Raw genomic sequence first — 17,700 nt, forward strand, 5'->3', positions numbered from 1 at the left:
ACAGTGATGTTAGGAGCAGAGCTGGAATCCCAGGCAGAGTGCTAGAAGCGGCTCTGCTCCGGGACTTCAGCTCTGGGCAAGCCCCTGACATCACTGTCCATATATGGACACTGATGTCAGTGGCTTCCCCAGAGTTCCGGTGCAGAGCCAATACTAGTGCTGTGCTACGGGACTCCGGCTCTGGGGTTGTGTATGGACCGTGATGTCAGGGACTCCAACAGCAGAGGAATCGCCAGCCAAAGCATCGGCAACGCTCTGGCTGGGGATTCCACTCTTAGAGGGAGCCCCAATGGAGCTATCTACTTGGGTTGTGTGTGGCGCTATCTGCAGAGGGCACTGTGGCAGCATCTGTAGATGGCACCGTGGCAGCATCTACGGAGGGCACTGGCCTCCCGGTCTGCCTAGCACGGAAGCCAGTCAAGATCCGCCCGCCGCGGAGCCTGATCGGCTTCCGTAGCCACCGGCAAGATGGCGCCGACTCAGGCGTCATCAGCGGTGGAAGTCAGCTCTATGTTACAGCTGACATCCACCTGTAACGGCAGGAAACGGAGCTAGCTCCGATCCCTGCCATTAACCCCTTCGATGCAGCAATCGAAAGCGATCGCTGCCTCTTTAGCGGTTGCTAGCAGATCGTCAGCCCTGACAGGCAATCAGGACTGGCGACTGCTGCTATGGCAACAGGAGACACAATGGCCTCCTGCTCTGCCATTACGGAAGCCGATTTGGCCCCGCTGAGAGGCGAAGCCTAATCGGCTTGCTGTCAGTGAATAACTGACAGATCTAATACATTGCACTACGTAGGTAAAATTGTACATTTTAAATTTCAATTTAAAATTGTAATTTAAAATTTCAAGAAAATTTTAAAAGGCTATTTTTTCAGGGACCAGTTCAGTTGTGAAGTGGCTTTGAGGGCCTTATATATTAGAAACTGCACCCCTCAAAGTATTCAAAACAGCATTCAGAAAGTATTTTAAAGAGGCTCCGTCACCACATTATAAGTGCCCTATCTCCTACATAAGGAGATCAGCGCTATAATGTAGGTGACAGCAGTGTTTTTTATTTTAAAAAACAATCTATTTTTCCCACTTTATTAGCGATTTTAGATTTATGCTAATGAGTTGCTTAATGCCCAAGTGGGCGTATTTTTTATTTTAGACCAAATGGGCGTTGTACAGGGGAGTGTATGACACTGACCAATCAGCCTCATGCACTCCTCTCCATTCATTTACTCAGCGCATAGCTATCCTGCTAGATCCTTATGTGCTGTCTTATACACATTAAAAATACTGAAGTGTTTCGACAGTTAATAGACATTCCACGGGATGTCTATTCACAATCTCTGCACTTCGTTACTGTTTCTATGGTAGTTACAGCAGAGGAAGCATGATCTCATTGTAACCTGTCATTTACAGCGAGATCACGCTTCCTCTGCTGTAACTACCACAGAGTAACGAAGTGCAGAGATTGTGCATAGACATCCAGTGGAATGTCTACTCACTGCCTAAACACTTCAGTATTGTTAATGTGTTAGTATAAGGGCGGATTTACACGAACGTGTAATACGTCCGTGCAACGCATGTTTTTCACGCGCGTCGCACGGACCTATGCTAGTCTATGGGGCAGTGCCGACTGTCAGTGATTTTTGCGCAGCGTGAGTCCGCTGCGTAAACCGCACGACATGTCCTATATTTCTGCGTTTTTTACGCATCACGCACCCATTGAAGTCAACAGGTGCGTAAAAATCACGCGCACCACACGGAAGCACTTCCATGGAACACGCGTGATTCACCCAACAGCAGTCAAAAGTATGTTTGCAAACAGAAAAGCACCACATGCTTTTCTGTTTACAACCATCCAGAGTGTCATAATGATGGCGGCTGAACGAAAATCACACAGCTGCACATCCTATGTGATGACACACGGAGCTGTTAAGTGCCTTTTGCGCACGCAAAATGCCACGTTTTTTGCATGCGCAAAATGCACACGCTCGTGTAAATCCACCCTAAGACAGCACATAAGGATCTAGCAGGATCTCTATGCGCTGAGTAAATGAATGGAGAGGAGTGCATGAGGCTGATTAGAACAAGTGGGCGTTGTACAGGGGAGTGTATGACGCTGACCAAAGTAAAAATATGCCCACTTGGGCATTAAGCAACTCATTAGCATATATCTAAAATCGCTAATAAAGTGGTAAAAATAGATCGTTTTTTAAAATAAAAAGCATTACTGTCATCTACATTATAGCGCCGATCTCCTTATGTAGGAGATAGGGCACTTATGTGGTGACAGAGCCTCTTTAACCCTTTAGGCTTTTCACAGGAATTAACCGGTCAAGGACTAGGCTGTTTTACAGCTAAATGACTAGAGAAAATGTCACAATTTTGCTATGCGCTTCTTTAGATGATTATGGCTCTGCAGGTGAATAAAGTTCATCTTGGAATTTTAGTCTTTTTTTTTTTTTTTTTAGGACAGATCGGGCTTTGTTTTAATGGCATTTGGCACTATACATCATTTTTTTTTTCTCTAAAGTGGGCCAAATTGGGGAAAAAAAATGCAAGAATTTAGCAAATGTGTCAGTTTATGGCAGCATTTTTCACACAGAATACACCACGGACAAAATTCATCTTCTTTCACATTCCGCCGCTACTCCCGTGCATGGGGATACCAAATATGTGTGCTTTATTGACTGTGGGGGTATGTGCCAGGTCTTGGAATAAAAGGAGGCTTTTTGGTCCAGGAATTCTGCACTTTTTATAGCAGCATATTTATTTATTTTATTTCAGTTACTTATATAGCGCCAACATATTACGCAGCGCTGTGCAGCATACTGTTTTCTGGGGGGCCTAATGCTGCTGAAACATTAGAAACACCCCATGAATGACTTCATTCACACAAGTAGACCCCACAAGGTTGTCATCATATTTTTAGAAAGTCCAGTTTTCTTCTGAAAGTTTCTTGAAAATGGACCAAAATAAAATTAGCATTTTTTTGGCAAATGTATTAGTTTATGCTAGAATTTCACACATTATGGACCACTGGCAAAATTAATTTCCTTCCACAGTCTTCCACTTCTCCCGTGCATGGGGATACCAAATGTGTGCCTTATTTATCACAGAGATGTAGGAGGGCTTACGATAGAAGAAGCTTATTTCACAATTCACCTTTTTTTCAAAGCTGGTTTTACAAATCTCAGAGTTTCTATAACACTTTCAAAATATCTGCTCTTGAAGAAGAAATCCCAAAAGTATTCCTCTAGCAGTATAATGGGAATTTTTTTTGGCTTTCCTAAAATAAGAAATTGCAGGTTTATGCAAAGGGCGCTCTCCAGCAGATGAACTTTAGAAAATATGCAAACATGACATCCACCCCCCACCCATTCCCTCCCGGAGTAAAATCATTGGAAAATAAAACTGTAATGTAGGGCAAATATATTTTCAACTAGTTAACTAAAATGTAATAATTCAGAACAGTACAGTTTTTTTTTAAACATGTGTGAATGCACGGGCCTGGTTGCGAGGGACATGAAAGACAGAAATATCAGGAATCTTTGCGGCGCCTATCTTTTCTGCACACACGGCACTTTTTCTGGGGGTTGCTTCTAGTTGGTGTTGGGTGATTGCCAGTGATAAAATGTCTGTCAGGTGTTTGACATCCTCAGACTGGGTGCATTCTCTGGTGTCCTGAACATCAAATATGAGGCCTTCGCTAATTTTCTCCTGGAAATCCAAGAAAATCATTAATTAATGTAGTGCACGGCCTGTATGCCAGAGTTGGTGCCTTTTCAGCAGTAAACCTACCCCAAGATATTTATCCCCTCAGATTTTGCCAGCTTACTGAGTATAGTAGTATCTGCTCCCTCATACTATGAAATTGTGCACAGAGCCCAATAGCTCTTAATTCCAACAGAAACAAAATATTTTTTTTTTACAACAAAACCTACAACACAAGGAAAGTGGACCAGGTTAATGTAAATCCCAATATTACTGCATAGTTGTAACACTTTTTAAAAGCAGGAATATGACATTTGACCCTATTCTTTCCTCCAGACCACATTGGGCTACACAAGCATCTTGGCAGCCAGTCAGCTTCTAACAGCCATTTCAGTTGAAAATTCAGGGTGTAGGGTGTTTAACCCCTTCCCGATATTTGATGTATCCATATGCCAAAGTCAGGTAGGGGGCAGTATGGAGCAGGCTCATGCAGTGAGCTCGCTCCATACGATGACTGTCGGCTGTATGTTACAGCCGACACTAGAGTAACTAGTAGCATCGCGCTCGAGTGTGATCCCACTAGTTTAACGAGTTTAAATGCTGCAGTCAGTATTAATAGTCAGCAAGAGGGGGCGACCCCCCTCTAACAGCTCATTGTGCCCCCCACAACGCAATTGCAGGGGGGGGGGACGACGATGGTTGCCTGGGTGCTTAATGAACACCCCCAGATCCGCCATCTTCGTACACCTATTAAGCCTTGCCTGCGGCAGGGCTTACTAGGTGCCTGTCAGAATCACGATATAATGCAATACATTAGTATTGCAGTGTAGTATATCGTGCAAGTTATCTAACGATCGCTGGTTGAAGTCCCCTAGGGGGACTAATAAAAAAAAAAGTAAAACATAAGTTAGTTTTTTTTAGTGTAAAACAATTAAGTTCAAAAAAACCCCCCTTTTCCCATTTTCCCCCTAGAGCATAGTTAAAAAAAAATAATTAAACATAATTGGTATCGCCTAATCTTCCACAAAAAAAATTAAGTGATCAAACCATTGCATTTATACCAAAATGGGATTAAAAACTACAGTTTATGCAGCAAAAAAATAAGCCCTCATACCGCTTAGACGGAAAAATAAAAAAAAGTTGTGGGTCTCGAATTTGGCGACGCAAAATAAATTCTTTACTTGTTTAAGTAGTAAAACATAGAAAAGATAGATATATATTTGGTATTGCCATAATCGTATCGACCCACAGAATAAAGTTAACATGTTGTTTTAATTGCAGTGACTTCTGTAAAATAGCACACAAAACCCATGGCGGAATCGCTGTTTCACTTTCTACCCCACAAATAATTTCACGTTTCCTAGTACATTATACGGCAAAATGGTGCTACGAAAAACTACAACTCGTCCCACAAAAATCAAGCTCTCAGTACTATATAGATGGAAAAATAAAGATGTTGTGGCTTCTGGAATGTGGGGAGGAAAAACAAAAATTAAAATCTGAAAGTTGTTTACGACAGGAAGGGGTTAATGTTACCGGTTACATTTTATTTTGGGCTTTAAAGTGTAAACCGCAGGTTGCTTTGTGCTTCTACTGTATTAAGCCAGTGTACCTAGTGGAGCTGTAATTTGGCTGCCAAGATGTTTAACCCCTTAGTGACCACTAATACGCCTTTTCACGTCGGTCACTAAGGGGCCTTAGGCTAGGCTGATGCCTTTTAACATTCGCCTAGTCTAAGTCCTGCACAGGTCTCCCGTGCAGGCTGGAGCCGGGGCTCTGCTGTCTGACAGCTGAGCTCCTGCTCCAACGCCCGCAATCGAAGTTTACTTCGATCGCGGCCGTTTAACCCGTTAAATGCCGCCGTCAATGGCGACCGCGGCATTTAACTTTGTTTACAAAGGGAGTGAGCTCCCTCTGTCACCCATCGGCAGCCCGCGAATGCAATCGCGGGTCTCCGATGGGGTGTCATGGCAGCCGGGGGCATGTCTGCATGTCTGCCCTGCATGTCTGCCCTGGACATATATGCCTGTTAGGACGTGCCGGAGGCACGTCCTAACAGATTGCCTGTCAGATTTACACTGACAGGCAATAATGCTCTGGTATACGAAGTATACCAGAGCATTATAGCAGCGATCGGAAAATCGCACAGTAAAGTCCCCTAGTGGGACTAATGAAATAAGAAATAAAGATCATAAAAGTTACAGTAAAAGAAATAAAACCATTTACCATAAAGTGGTTTTATTTAGTAAAAGTGTAAAAAAAAATAAGTACACATATATGGTATCGCCGCGACCGTAATGACTCCATTAATAAAGTTAATATGTCATTTAAACGGCAAGGTTAAAACCGTAAAAAAAAAAAAAAAAAAAAAGCAAAAATCAATGCCGAAATTGCTATTTTTTTTCCATTGCCCCCCAAAAAAAGTCATAATAAAAATGAATCATTAAGTCCCATGCACCCCAAAACAGTACTACTCAAAACTACGTCTCGTCCCGCAGAAAACAAGCCCAAAAAACCACTACATTGATGGAAAAATAAAAAAAATTACGGCTCTTGGAAAGAGACTATGCAAAAAAAAAAAATTAGTTCAAAAGTGTTTATTGTGCAAAAGTCGTAAAACATAAAAAACCTCTACATATGTGGTATCGCCGTTTTCGTACCGACCCATAGAATAAAGGTAACATGTTATTTACGTCGCATAGTGAACTGCGTCAATTTAAAAACGCATAGAACAATGGCAGAATTTCAGGTTTTTTTTATAATCCCCCAAAAAAGTTAAAATTATATGTACCCAAAAATGGTGCTATTAAAAAGTACAACTAATCCCGCAAAAAACAAGTCCTTATACAGCTATGTAGATTAAATTAAACAGTTAAAGCTCTTTGAATGCGACTATAGAAAAACGAATAAAATAGCTTGGTCATTAGGGCCTAAAATGGGCTGGTCACTAAGGGGTTAAGAGCCCGATACCTCTGCCATATGCTTCAGTTTATCCAGAGGGTTTGTTTTTTCTTTAAATTGTACAGAACCAAATAAAACAATGCTCCATAAGACACTACGCATTGAGGTTAATCTCTGGAAGCAATACTTCTAGGGGAGAAACTCTGCATACAGGGAGTCAGAACCCGTGTGGCAATGCACAGCCCCTAATTCTACGTTACCAGACGTACCAGTTTTGGCAATGGATGCCACAAAACCCAAGTTAAAGGGTACAAACAGACAGCGTAAACATTGCAGATTTGCCACAATGGAATCATTGCGGAAACTGCCGCGTATTACAGAAGCAACAGTGTGGGTGAGAATTCAACAAATCTCATCCCCATACTGGAAAAATATGCACATAAATTGACCTGCAGTGCAGTTTCGTCAACCGTTGAATGTTAATTGATGTGTTTTTAGCTCTTCCCATTGAATTCAATGGGGTGCTTAAACCCACAAGCAAAGTGGTGTTGTGACATTTGCAGCAGAATCAGTGACTGCTGCAAAAATGGCAAGGGGGGGGGGGGAAGAGAAGAATATATGTATACTTACCCAGAGTTCCCGGCTTAACCAGTCCAACCTACAGCGATCATGTTGCAGGCCATGTGCCCACTGCAGCCAATCACAGGCTTCAGCCGTCACATGGCCTGCAGTGTCATCCAGGGAGGCCGGAGCAGTAGTCAGAGGAAGAACGCACGTGCAATAATATACGCCTGGAAAACACATGAGTGGTGCAGAATTTCAGACAGCTTTCCCTGCGGTGTTCAGGGCGAATACGCTGCAAAGTATGACACTGCATATCCGCCATGAATATGCTGTGTGCGTTGCTTCCCTTAACCTGACATTTGCTATCCTGGTCACTGAGACATAGGCCATCTAAGTGGGTGTCCACAGTAGCTAGGTACTGCTACCACTATGTAGCGCTTGCCTCATTAGTGTGAGGACTTGTCTTACTGCAGGGGCACGATTCATTGAAATTCTCAATTAGAACCAGTGTGCACTACCAAATTTATTATCCGATTTGTTTATCAGTTCTATGAACACAGGACCTTAACACAGACCAATCAATGCAGGTAGTTTATGAACTTCAAAAGGTGAACAAAAACAGTATAAAGAGTAGCATTTACACAAAATCAGTGATACAAGTGACATATTGGCATCAATACCCAAGTGTAAGACAGAGGCCAATGAGACAAATCCTCATAACTGCAATGTGGCCCGTTGCCACCATCTGTCCCTCACAAGGGGTTGGAAGTGTAATAAACGGTGTAGTATTAGTTAGGGTTTGCCCACTTCATTGACCAAGTGTAAAGTCACTTATGCAAATGAAGAATTTCTCATTCCTTGTTGGCAGAGTCACCCCCATCAACTTGTTGCTCCCCATGTTGGCTATCAGCCAGTTGTGGGTAAAAGGGACCTACCAGCCAATTTAGTGGAGTGTTGTTAACCAAGTAGTCCATCACATCATCCATAGAGTCCTTCATTTTTGTGAACTGGTCCTTACTGGTGGTTAAGAGGCCATCAGACATTTCTCTGAAGGAAGAGGCAGAACGGAAGTTTTGATAGACATCTGCAGCCAAGGCACTAACATTTTGAGCTTTGTTCTGAATGTTCTTTGGAAGTCCTTGAACACTTGTGACCAGGGAGAGACATGTGGTTTGCAGTTGCTGAGTGAGGTGTCGGGCAATATTCAGAGTGCGGGATTCAATTTGCTGTGAAGGGAAAGTAACATATTACACAGAAGTTCAGTGTACCAGATCTGATCTAGCATACATTTTATAGAAGGGACCATTACCTCAGTGCTTTCAGTTTCTCCACTATCTTGTCCTGTGCCTTTTGTCCACTCCACCCACTTATTGTAGATTTTCTCCTGTGCATCGTGGATTTTATGATTAGCATCATTCATGTTCTTCCTTGCATATTCAATCTTAAAGAGAACAGGGTAATGTTCATATGAAAGATGTTGTGGGAGAGACTACAAAGATTACCCACCCTCAATATGGATTAAACAGTAAGCCTGGTATGCATTTACAATACGAGTTCTAGCACCAAAACCCACTGTTCTATACAGTACTCCCTTTTCAGGCAGCTTCACCACCACCTGTACATACTCCTTTTATCAAGAAAAATCTATGATGGCTCTAGAACAATTTAGCAGGTGGTACTAGACCTAGTACACAAAATATGGTGCCTCTTGGCTGGTCACCTGCTGAGCATCTTATAGATCGTTCTTAACAAAAGAGCCCTTTATTTATTTTTTAATGACAGATCTCCTTAACCCCTTCAGGACACAGCCACTTTTGGACCTTATGACAGCCTCATTTTTTAAATCTGACATGTCACTTTGTGGTAATAACTCTGGAATGCTTTTACCTACCCAAGCGATTCTGAGATTGTTTTCTTGTGACATATTGTACTTTAAGTTAGTGAAAAAATTTGGTCGATAATCAATATTTGTGTGAAAAACACCAAAATTTAGAGAAAATTTGCAAAAAATGTGCATTTTCTAAACTCAAATGTATCTGCTTGTAAGATAGTTATACCACACAAAATAGTTACCAGCTAACATTTCCCATATGTTTACTTTAGATTGGCATCGTTTTTTTTGAACATCCTTTTATTTTTTTAGGACGTTACAAGGCTTAAGTTTAGCAGCAATTTCTCAAAAGCCTATTTTTTAAGGGACCAATTCAGTTCTGAAGTGGCTTTGAGGGCCTTATATACTAGGAACCCCCACAAATCACCCCATTTTAAAAACTGCACCCCTTAAAGTACTCAAAACAGCATTTAGAAAGTTTAACCCTTTATGCGTTTCACAGGAATTAAAGCAAAGTGGAAGGGAAATTTGCAAATGTCATTTTTTGCAGAAATTCCATTTTAATCCATTTTTCCTGTAATACTGAAGGTTTTTACCAGAGAAACACAACTGAATATTTATTGCCCTGATTCTGAAGTTTAGAAATAGCCCACATGTGGCCCCAGTGTGCTACTGGACTGAAACACCGGCCTCAGAAGCAAAGGAGTACCTAGAGGATTTTTGGGCCTTCCTTTTCTTAAATTATATTTCAGGCACCATGTCAGGTTAGAAGAGGGCTTGTGGTGCAGAAACAAAGGAAACCCCACAAAAGTGACTCCATTTGGGAAACTATACCCTTTGAGGAATTCATCTAGGGGTTTAGTGAACATTGACCCCCCGTGTCTCATTTTATTAGAAATGGGCAGTGAAAATGAAAAATTACATTTTCCAATAAGACGCAGCATTAGTCAAAAATTTGTCATTTTCACAAATAGAGAAAAAGCACCGTAACATTTGTAAAGCAACTTCTTCAGAGGGAAATACCCCACACGTGGTCATAAACTGCCATTTGGACACACAGCAAGGCTCTAAAGGGAAGGAGCGCCATTTAGTATTTGGAGTGGAGATTTGATAAGATTCGTTTTTGACACCATGTTGCATTGAGCTATAGTATCAGTACAGTGGTACCCCCCAAAAAAATTATCCCATTTTGGAAACTAGATCCCTCAAAGAATTGATCTAGGGATGTAATGAGCATTTTGACTGCACAAGTGTTTTGCAAAAATGAGTAAACAATAGATGTTGCAGATTGAAAATTGCTGTTTTCCACAGATATGCCATTTCAGTGCCCAATGTGTTGTGCCCAGCTTGTACCACCGTAGACACATCCCATAAATTGTTAAGCGGGTTCTCCAGAATACCCCATAAGTGGTCATAAATTGCCGTTTGGGCACACTGCCAGGCTCAGTTGGACCACGATTTGGCTTTTGAAGTGCAGATTTTGCTTGGTTTATTAGTGGTATTTCAGCTTATAATGTGGGGGCATATGTGAGCTGGGCGGAGTACATCAGGGCATATGTAAACTGTGGAGTACATCAGGGCATATGTAAGCTGGGCAACAGGTCATAATAGGATGAATGAATAATCCATGGATTGGTGTGGTTCGCTTTGAACCAATCCTTTATACACAGGCCGGGTTTATTGGTTATTATACAAAATATCTGCGCTCCAGTATTGCCCAATCTTTGACTTCTTCACTAGCCCTATAAGCCACACAAGGCCCTGAAGTTTCCTCATCTCCGCTGCATCTACAGGGTCCACCTGTGGGGTCCAGCATATGACAATGTGGGGTATTTAGTAAAATTCTACTGGACCCTAAAAAAGGAGTCTGGGCCATCATTTTGCATCATTGCGTTTTGAGAGTCATAACATGTTATTTTTCCCCTTGACGGAGCTGTGTGAGGGCGTGTTTTTTGTGGAACGAGCTGTAATTTTTATTGGTTCCATTTTGGGGTACATGTGATTTTTTTTATCACTATTTATTCCATTTTTTGGGAGATGAGGAAAGCAAAAAACAGCCATTCCAGCAAGTTTTTTTTGTTACAGTGTTCACCGTGCAGTATAAACATGTTAACTTTATTCTGCGGGGCGATACGATTACAGCGACACCAAATTTATATCGTTTCAATAAATAAATCGTTTCAAGAAATAGAGTAAAAATACTCTTTTCTAAAAAAAAAATCATGTTTTAGTGTCGCCATATTCTGACAGCCATAACTTTTATTTTTTAGTTTATATCGCTGCGGGATGGCTTTTTTTTATGCATGACGCACTGTAGTTTCTATTGGTACCATTTTGCATTACTTGCAACTTTACATTTTTTTTTGAGACACAAAATAAAATGCTGTCATTTTTTTTATTAAAAATTTTACGGTGTTCACCGTGTGGTAAAAATTTGATATTTTTATAGATCAGGCCGTTTCGAACGCAGCGATACCTATTATGTATAGGTTTTTTTTCATATTTTCATTTTTTTTCTAATAAAGGAGTTCATCAAGGAAATAGGGCAAGTGTTTTTATTATTTATTTACCTCACATTTTTAACTTTTTTTTTTACACTGACCTGGGGACTTGAAGATCTGGTCTTCTGATCCCCGGTACGATGCACTTGCACTACTTATGTAGTGCAGTGGATCGTAACTGTCACTCTTCATTTGACAGTTAGCGTATTAGGTCCTGCCTCGGGCAGGACCTAATAGGCTACCGTAGCTTGGCAACCAGGAAGCCTAGTAACTGCTTCCTGGTTGCCATAGCAACAATCGCCACCCACGATCCATTGTGGGGGGCCCCGGGGGTTACAAAGGGAGCTCCCTCCCTCTGTCAACCACTTCAATGCGGCGGACGTCATTGACAGCCACATTGAAGGGGTTAAATGGCTGCGATCGGCGGTTACCGCCATGTCAGCTGTGTATAACAGCTGACAGCCGCTGAAGATAAAGCGCGCACAGCTCCTGTGCTCGCTTTATCTGCAGGGCGTAACTGTACGCCCAAATGCGGGAACTCTCAGAATTTGGACGTACAGTTACGCCCAAATGCGGGAATGGGTTAAAGGGCAACTAATGTTAGGACATGACTGACATCGGAAGTTTGGACTGGTGGCAGTCTAAAATCCCTAAAACGAAGCACAAAACTGCTCAGCCGCTTAGTTGGTTTGGCTTTTTCAGGAAATCAGTTTAGCGGTGTGCGGACTCAATAGAAAGTCTGCACAACCCGGCTTGCTTCATGCGTAGGGCAGATGTGGCTGACGTGTACCACTGCTTATGGACCTTGCTAGGGTCCCAGTCAATCTGGAGGACGCACTTTTTGGTCATCTGCCTCGCATCCCCTAGCCCTACAAGCTAATTTTCTGCACTTCCGCTGCTGCCCTAAAAACTTTCCTGCAAACCTGGGCCCAGAAATCTCATCCCTCCGTTTATTTTAGAGTTAGGGTATGTTCACACGAGGGCGTCCGTTACGGCTGAAATTACGGGGATGTTTCAGCCTGAAAACATCCCCGTAATTTCAGCCGTACCGGCATGTGCAGGCGCTTGAACGCCGCGTCCATTACGGCCGTAATTAGCGCTGCTATTCATTGGAGTCAATGAATATGGCTCCAATTACGGCCAAAGAAGTGACAGGTCACTTTGACGCGGGCGTCTATTTACGCGCCGTCATTTGACAGCGGCGCGTAAATATACGCCTCGTGTGAACAGACAAACGTCTGCCCATTGCTTTCAATGGGCAGATGTTTGTCAGCGCTATTGAGGCGCTATTTTCAGACGTAATTCGGGGCAAAAACGCCCGAATTACGTCCGTAAATAGGCCGTGTGAACATACCCTTAGGCCTCATGCACACGACCGTATTTTTTCCCACCCGTAAATACGGGTCCGGTGTCACACGTATTCCACCCGTTTTGCACCAGTATTTACGAACCCGTGCCCGTAAATATGGGTCCGGTGTCACCCGTATTTACGAGCACCTTTTTGGCGGCAAAATAGCACTGCACTAATCGGCAGCCCCTTCTCTCTATCAGTGCAGGATAGAGAGAAGGGACAGCCCTTTCTGTAATAAAAGTTAAAGAAATTCATACTTACCCGGCCGTTGTCTTGGTGACGCGTCCCTCTTCACATCCAGCCCGACATCCCTGGATGACGTGGCAGTCCATGTGACCGCTGCAGCCTGTGATTGACCTGTGATTGGCTGCAGCGGTCACATGGCCTGAAACGTCATCCAGGACGTCGGGCCGGATGTCGAGAGGGACGTGTCTCCAAGGCAACGGGCGGGAGACCGGACTGGAGGAAGCAGGAAGTTGTCGGTAAGTATGAACGTCTTTTATTTTTATTTTTTACAGGTTTATTCTGATCGGTAGTCACTGTCCAGGGTGCTGAAAGAGTTACTGCCGATCAGTTAACTCTTTCAGCTCCCTGGACAGTGACTATTTACGGACGTCGCTTAGCAACGCTGCCGTAATGACGGGTGCACACATGTAGCCACCCGTCATTACGAGAGCTCCATAGACTTCTATGGACTGTCCGTGCCGTTATTACGGCCTGAAATAGGACATGTTCTATCTTTTTCAACGGCATGGGCACCTTCCCGTGAGAAAACGGGAAGGCACCCGTCGCCAATAGAAGTCTATGAGCCCGTTATTAGGGGTCATAATTACGACCCGTAATAACGGGAGTTTTTACGGTCGTGTGCATGAGGCCTTAGTCTTTCTATTATGCATGGATTGGGTAAACGCCTACCTCCAAAAAAGAAAGGAGTATGTGGTTTCTTTGAGACCTGGCAGCCCACATAATAGGACCTTTACATTGCAAGTTAGATTTGTTATATACACACACACACACCACTACAATTAGTGGAAACTTATACAAGACCGCATTTTTTTCATGCAGATGCTTTAAGATTAGTAAACAGAAGCAGATTTACTAACCAGGTCAACAGTGTTCTGGAGCTGAGCAATGGATTCCTGACTTCTGCACTTCACATCCTTGATTCGGGTCAAAGCTTGTTGATAAGCACGTTTGCGGGCCTTCGCCGAGAGGGATCCCAGACGAACATAATAGCTTGGCTGATGAACGGACAATTCAAAGCCTTCTGTTTTTGCGGCTTCCTTAGCTAAAATTGAGAAATTAGTTATGCCCACATAACAGTACAAGCCACGTTTCACATGAATTTCAGCCTAAGGGTGAACTCACATACTAACTAAAAATAATATATATCTTCATAGCAGACTGCTTGGTTGTCCAGATAAAGACACCTTACTTTTAGAGATGCAGCTTCTAGGTAAAGTAGATTTATAGAAGCTACGCCTCAAAAAAAGAAAGTTTGATATGAGAACTGCCCCAGTGGGTAGGTCTTGATCTAGGAGGCCTCAATAACCTCCAGAGAGGCTCACGTGATGTTACTTACGGATAATTTAACATTTCCCTCCTATGCAAAGGAGTTGTACCTCTGATGAGGTAACTACCAAGTGCGCTGCAGGGACCAAAATTCACATAACCCAAGCTTGGTTTAAAGCAGGTTTCAGCTTACCCAACTCTTCATCTGTTGGCGGCAGGTATTGTTCCAGAAGAGTTTCAGACTTGGTTAGTGCAGCGTCCACACGATTGCTCATAATCTTTACTACACTGCTACCCAGAACAGTGTTAATGCTGCCGTTCACAACAGACTTGGTCATCGCCACACTATCCTGCACAGCCACCTTAGTTTTATCAACTACTCCTGTGAAACCCTGAATCACAGCATCTTTGGCACCAACAACTGCTTCTGAGGCGTTCGCTACAACCTAGGAAAGGGAACAAATACAATTTATACATTTTAGATTCATGCACACCAAATCAACTCCCACCCATCAATTGATACTGCAGTTTTGCAATCTAGGTTAGTTGTAATTACATTTATAAGGGGCCACAAAATTATTCTAAGGGTATGTGCACACACAAAATAAGGAACGTCTGAAGATACGGAGCGGTTTAGAGAGAAACCAGCCTCTGATTCTCAGGCGTTACGCAGCTGAAAATGAAGCTTCTTTTGAGGCGTTTCATAGTGTTCAATAGAAAAATCAGCTGCAAAAAAAGCCGCAAGTGACATGCACTTTCTACGGAGAGTCTTTTTACACTCAGTTTTTTTAAAACAGCGGCGTAGTCACCCCGTATTAACTAAACGCTGTTTCTCCCATTGATTTCAGTGGGCAGATGTTTGTAGGCGTTCAGCTTCCGTTTTTTCAAAGGCGTAAACGCCCAGAAATACACCTGAACACAGTGCGTGTGAACATACCCCAATAGTTACCTTGTCAGTCGGCTGATAGAGAATAGGCAGCTTCTCTTCAATCTTATCCAGTCCAACACAGGCAATGGTATTCGCCATAGCAACTGAGGGAGGAGAAAGTGTGTAAATATTCTCAGCGTCATTCGTACGTCTTTACCAGGACCTTGGCTAGCTTGTTAATACAGGGACGGTTAGCCAACATGACATTTAACCCACTTCATATGCTAGGATGGAACGAACTTCAGATCTCCTGGCAGAAGCTTCTTATGCTGTCTCTGCTCCAGACTAATGGTATGTGCACACGATAACTACATTTACGGAGCTGTTCTCAGGAGAACACAGCTCCGTAATTTCATGTACTCGCGTTCTGCGAGGCGTGAATTACGGGCGTAATGAGGAGCTGTTCTTCACTGGAATCGAACGGCTCAAATTACGTCTCAAGAAGTGTCCTGCACTTCTTTTGACGAGCCGTCTTTTTTAGGCATCGTCGTTTGACAGCGACACGTAAATGACAGGTCGTCTGCACAGTACGTCGGCAAACCCATTCAAATGAATAGACAGATGTTTGCCAACGTATTGGAGCCGTATTTTCAGACGTAAAGAGAGGCATAAAACGCCTCGTTTACGTCTGAAAATAGGTGGTGTGAACCCAGCCTAAGGATGGATTCACACGAGCATGTTCAGTCCGTAAAGGACGGAACGCATTTCAGCCGCAAGTCGCGGACCGAACACACTGCAGGGAGCCGGGCTCCTAGCATCATAGTTAAGTACGATGCTAGGAGTCCCTGCCTTGCTGCAGGACAACTGTCCCGTACTGCAATCATGTTTTCAGTACAGGACAGTAGTTGCACGGAGAGGCAGGGACTCCTAGCATCGTACATAACTATGATGCTAGGAGCCCGGCTCCCTGCAGTGTGTTCGGTCCGGGACTTGCAGCCGAAATACGTTCCGTCCTATACAAACGTAACCTGCTCGTGTGAATCCAGCCATAGTGTGAAGCACACATTGCCTTGCTCACCCCCTTCTATTTCTAGACCACCTTAAAAGAACATTCACAAGATTATGGCATACCCATAGAATTTCTCAGAACCACACATGCAAACCATCATTTCAATACAGAGTAATGCCTAACCCCGAACATCTAAACGATAGTTACTCCCTTTCATTGGTAAAGAAACGCACTTTATACGTAAACATACTTTGAGGCTCAAGTTTCTGGAGGATTGGCATGGCACTGGTCACAGCCACAGACGTGATCGTCCTCACACTTTTCTCTGCGACGTCACATACAGACTTCAAGTACGGATGGTTGTCTCTGGTGTTCACGTAGACAGAAGACACCATATCATAGGTAGAGCTCACCAAGGGGAGGTTTATCAGCCTTACCACCACATTCTAAAGGTACAAAGAGCAGAACACGCTGAAATACAATGGAAGGCCAGGACTCGAAACATGCCTGTAAATAGTCCCTAATAAAGCACAGAAACCTCGTAGTCATATTCCAAGATTACAGGAGTCGTTTTATAAAGCAGAACCCAGAGGGTTAACAGGAACACATTGATATCCGGTCCTCTGGATAGGGCACCAGTATGGGGGGGGGGGGGGGCTCTTACACCAAACAATATAATGAAAGGGGACGCCACAAGCATTAAAGGGACAGCAGTGCTCGCTGGAGCAGTACAGCCCCTCTATTCTGATCAGCTGGGTCCCGGGGGTATTCCAGATACATCTTGGGAGGCTCTCAGAACCAGCCAACAGTAAAGCCCAACCTGAAACCACCAACAGTAGATTACTAATAGTAACTATGGAAGTTGTGTGTTTCCACTGCTACATATGTACTCCACTCAGCTGAGAATACTTACTGCTACATATTACTGTCTGATTGAATAAACCTTACACGTAAATAACATGTTATAGAGAAGTCAATATAAAGATCGCATGAGTTTCCTATGACGGATCTGTAGCACAATTCACACTATAAATACGTGCACTGCATTGACAAGACTCCCAGCCATAGTATACATCTATTAGTAACAGGGTGGAGATGCCAACAGCAGTTTCTTCCTTCCATCATACATAACATGGCACTTAATAGTTACCTGTTGCTGCTGCTCCACCATTTCAGCCATATTGCTAGGTAAAAACCTATAGAAAGCAAGAAGCACAGTAAAAGACAAGAACTGACAACAACCTCAAGCCGCCGACCGACCGACCAACCAACCGACCAACCGACTGACCGACCGACCGACCAACCGACCGACCAACCAACCAACCGACCAACCAACCGACCAACCAACCAACCAACCAAGCACGCAACTAATGCCAGCCACCTTGCGCCTCCACAGCCGTAACACACAGCAAACTACGAGCAGGAAAGAACGAATGAGGGAGCTCAGGGAGTC

The 17,700-nt window shown here is 43.4% G+C and overlaps 1 protein-coding gene across 1 annotated transcript; it reads right to left on the reverse strand.

Annotated features, from left to right (window-relative positions):
- Positions 1-7,932: 7,932 nt before the first annotated feature.
- Positions 7,933-16,680, reverse strand: LOC142742213 (perilipin-2-like). Its single transcript, XM_075851742.1, has 6 exons — positions 16,498-16,680; positions 15,320-15,402; positions 14,564-14,816; positions 13,962-14,146; positions 8,485-8,616; positions 7,933-8,401 (listed from the first exon to the last, which is right to left on the reverse strand). Exons 1-6 carry the CDS (start codon positions 16,640-16,642, stop codon positions 8,027-8,029), a joined length of 1,173 nt encoding a protein of 390 aa, XP_075707857.1. The 5' UTR covers positions 16,643-16,680; the 3' UTR covers positions 7,933-8,026.
- Between the last annotated feature and the right edge of the window lie 1,020 nt (positions 16,681-17,700).

Source organism: Rhinoderma darwinii, chromosome 1 (assembly GCF_050947455.1).
Source record: "Rhinoderma darwinii isolate aRhiDar2 chromosome 1, aRhiDar2.hap1, whole genome shotgun sequence".
Taxonomy (NCBI): domain Eukaryota; kingdom Metazoa; phylum Chordata; class Amphibia; order Anura; family Rhinodermatidae; genus Rhinoderma; species Rhinoderma darwinii.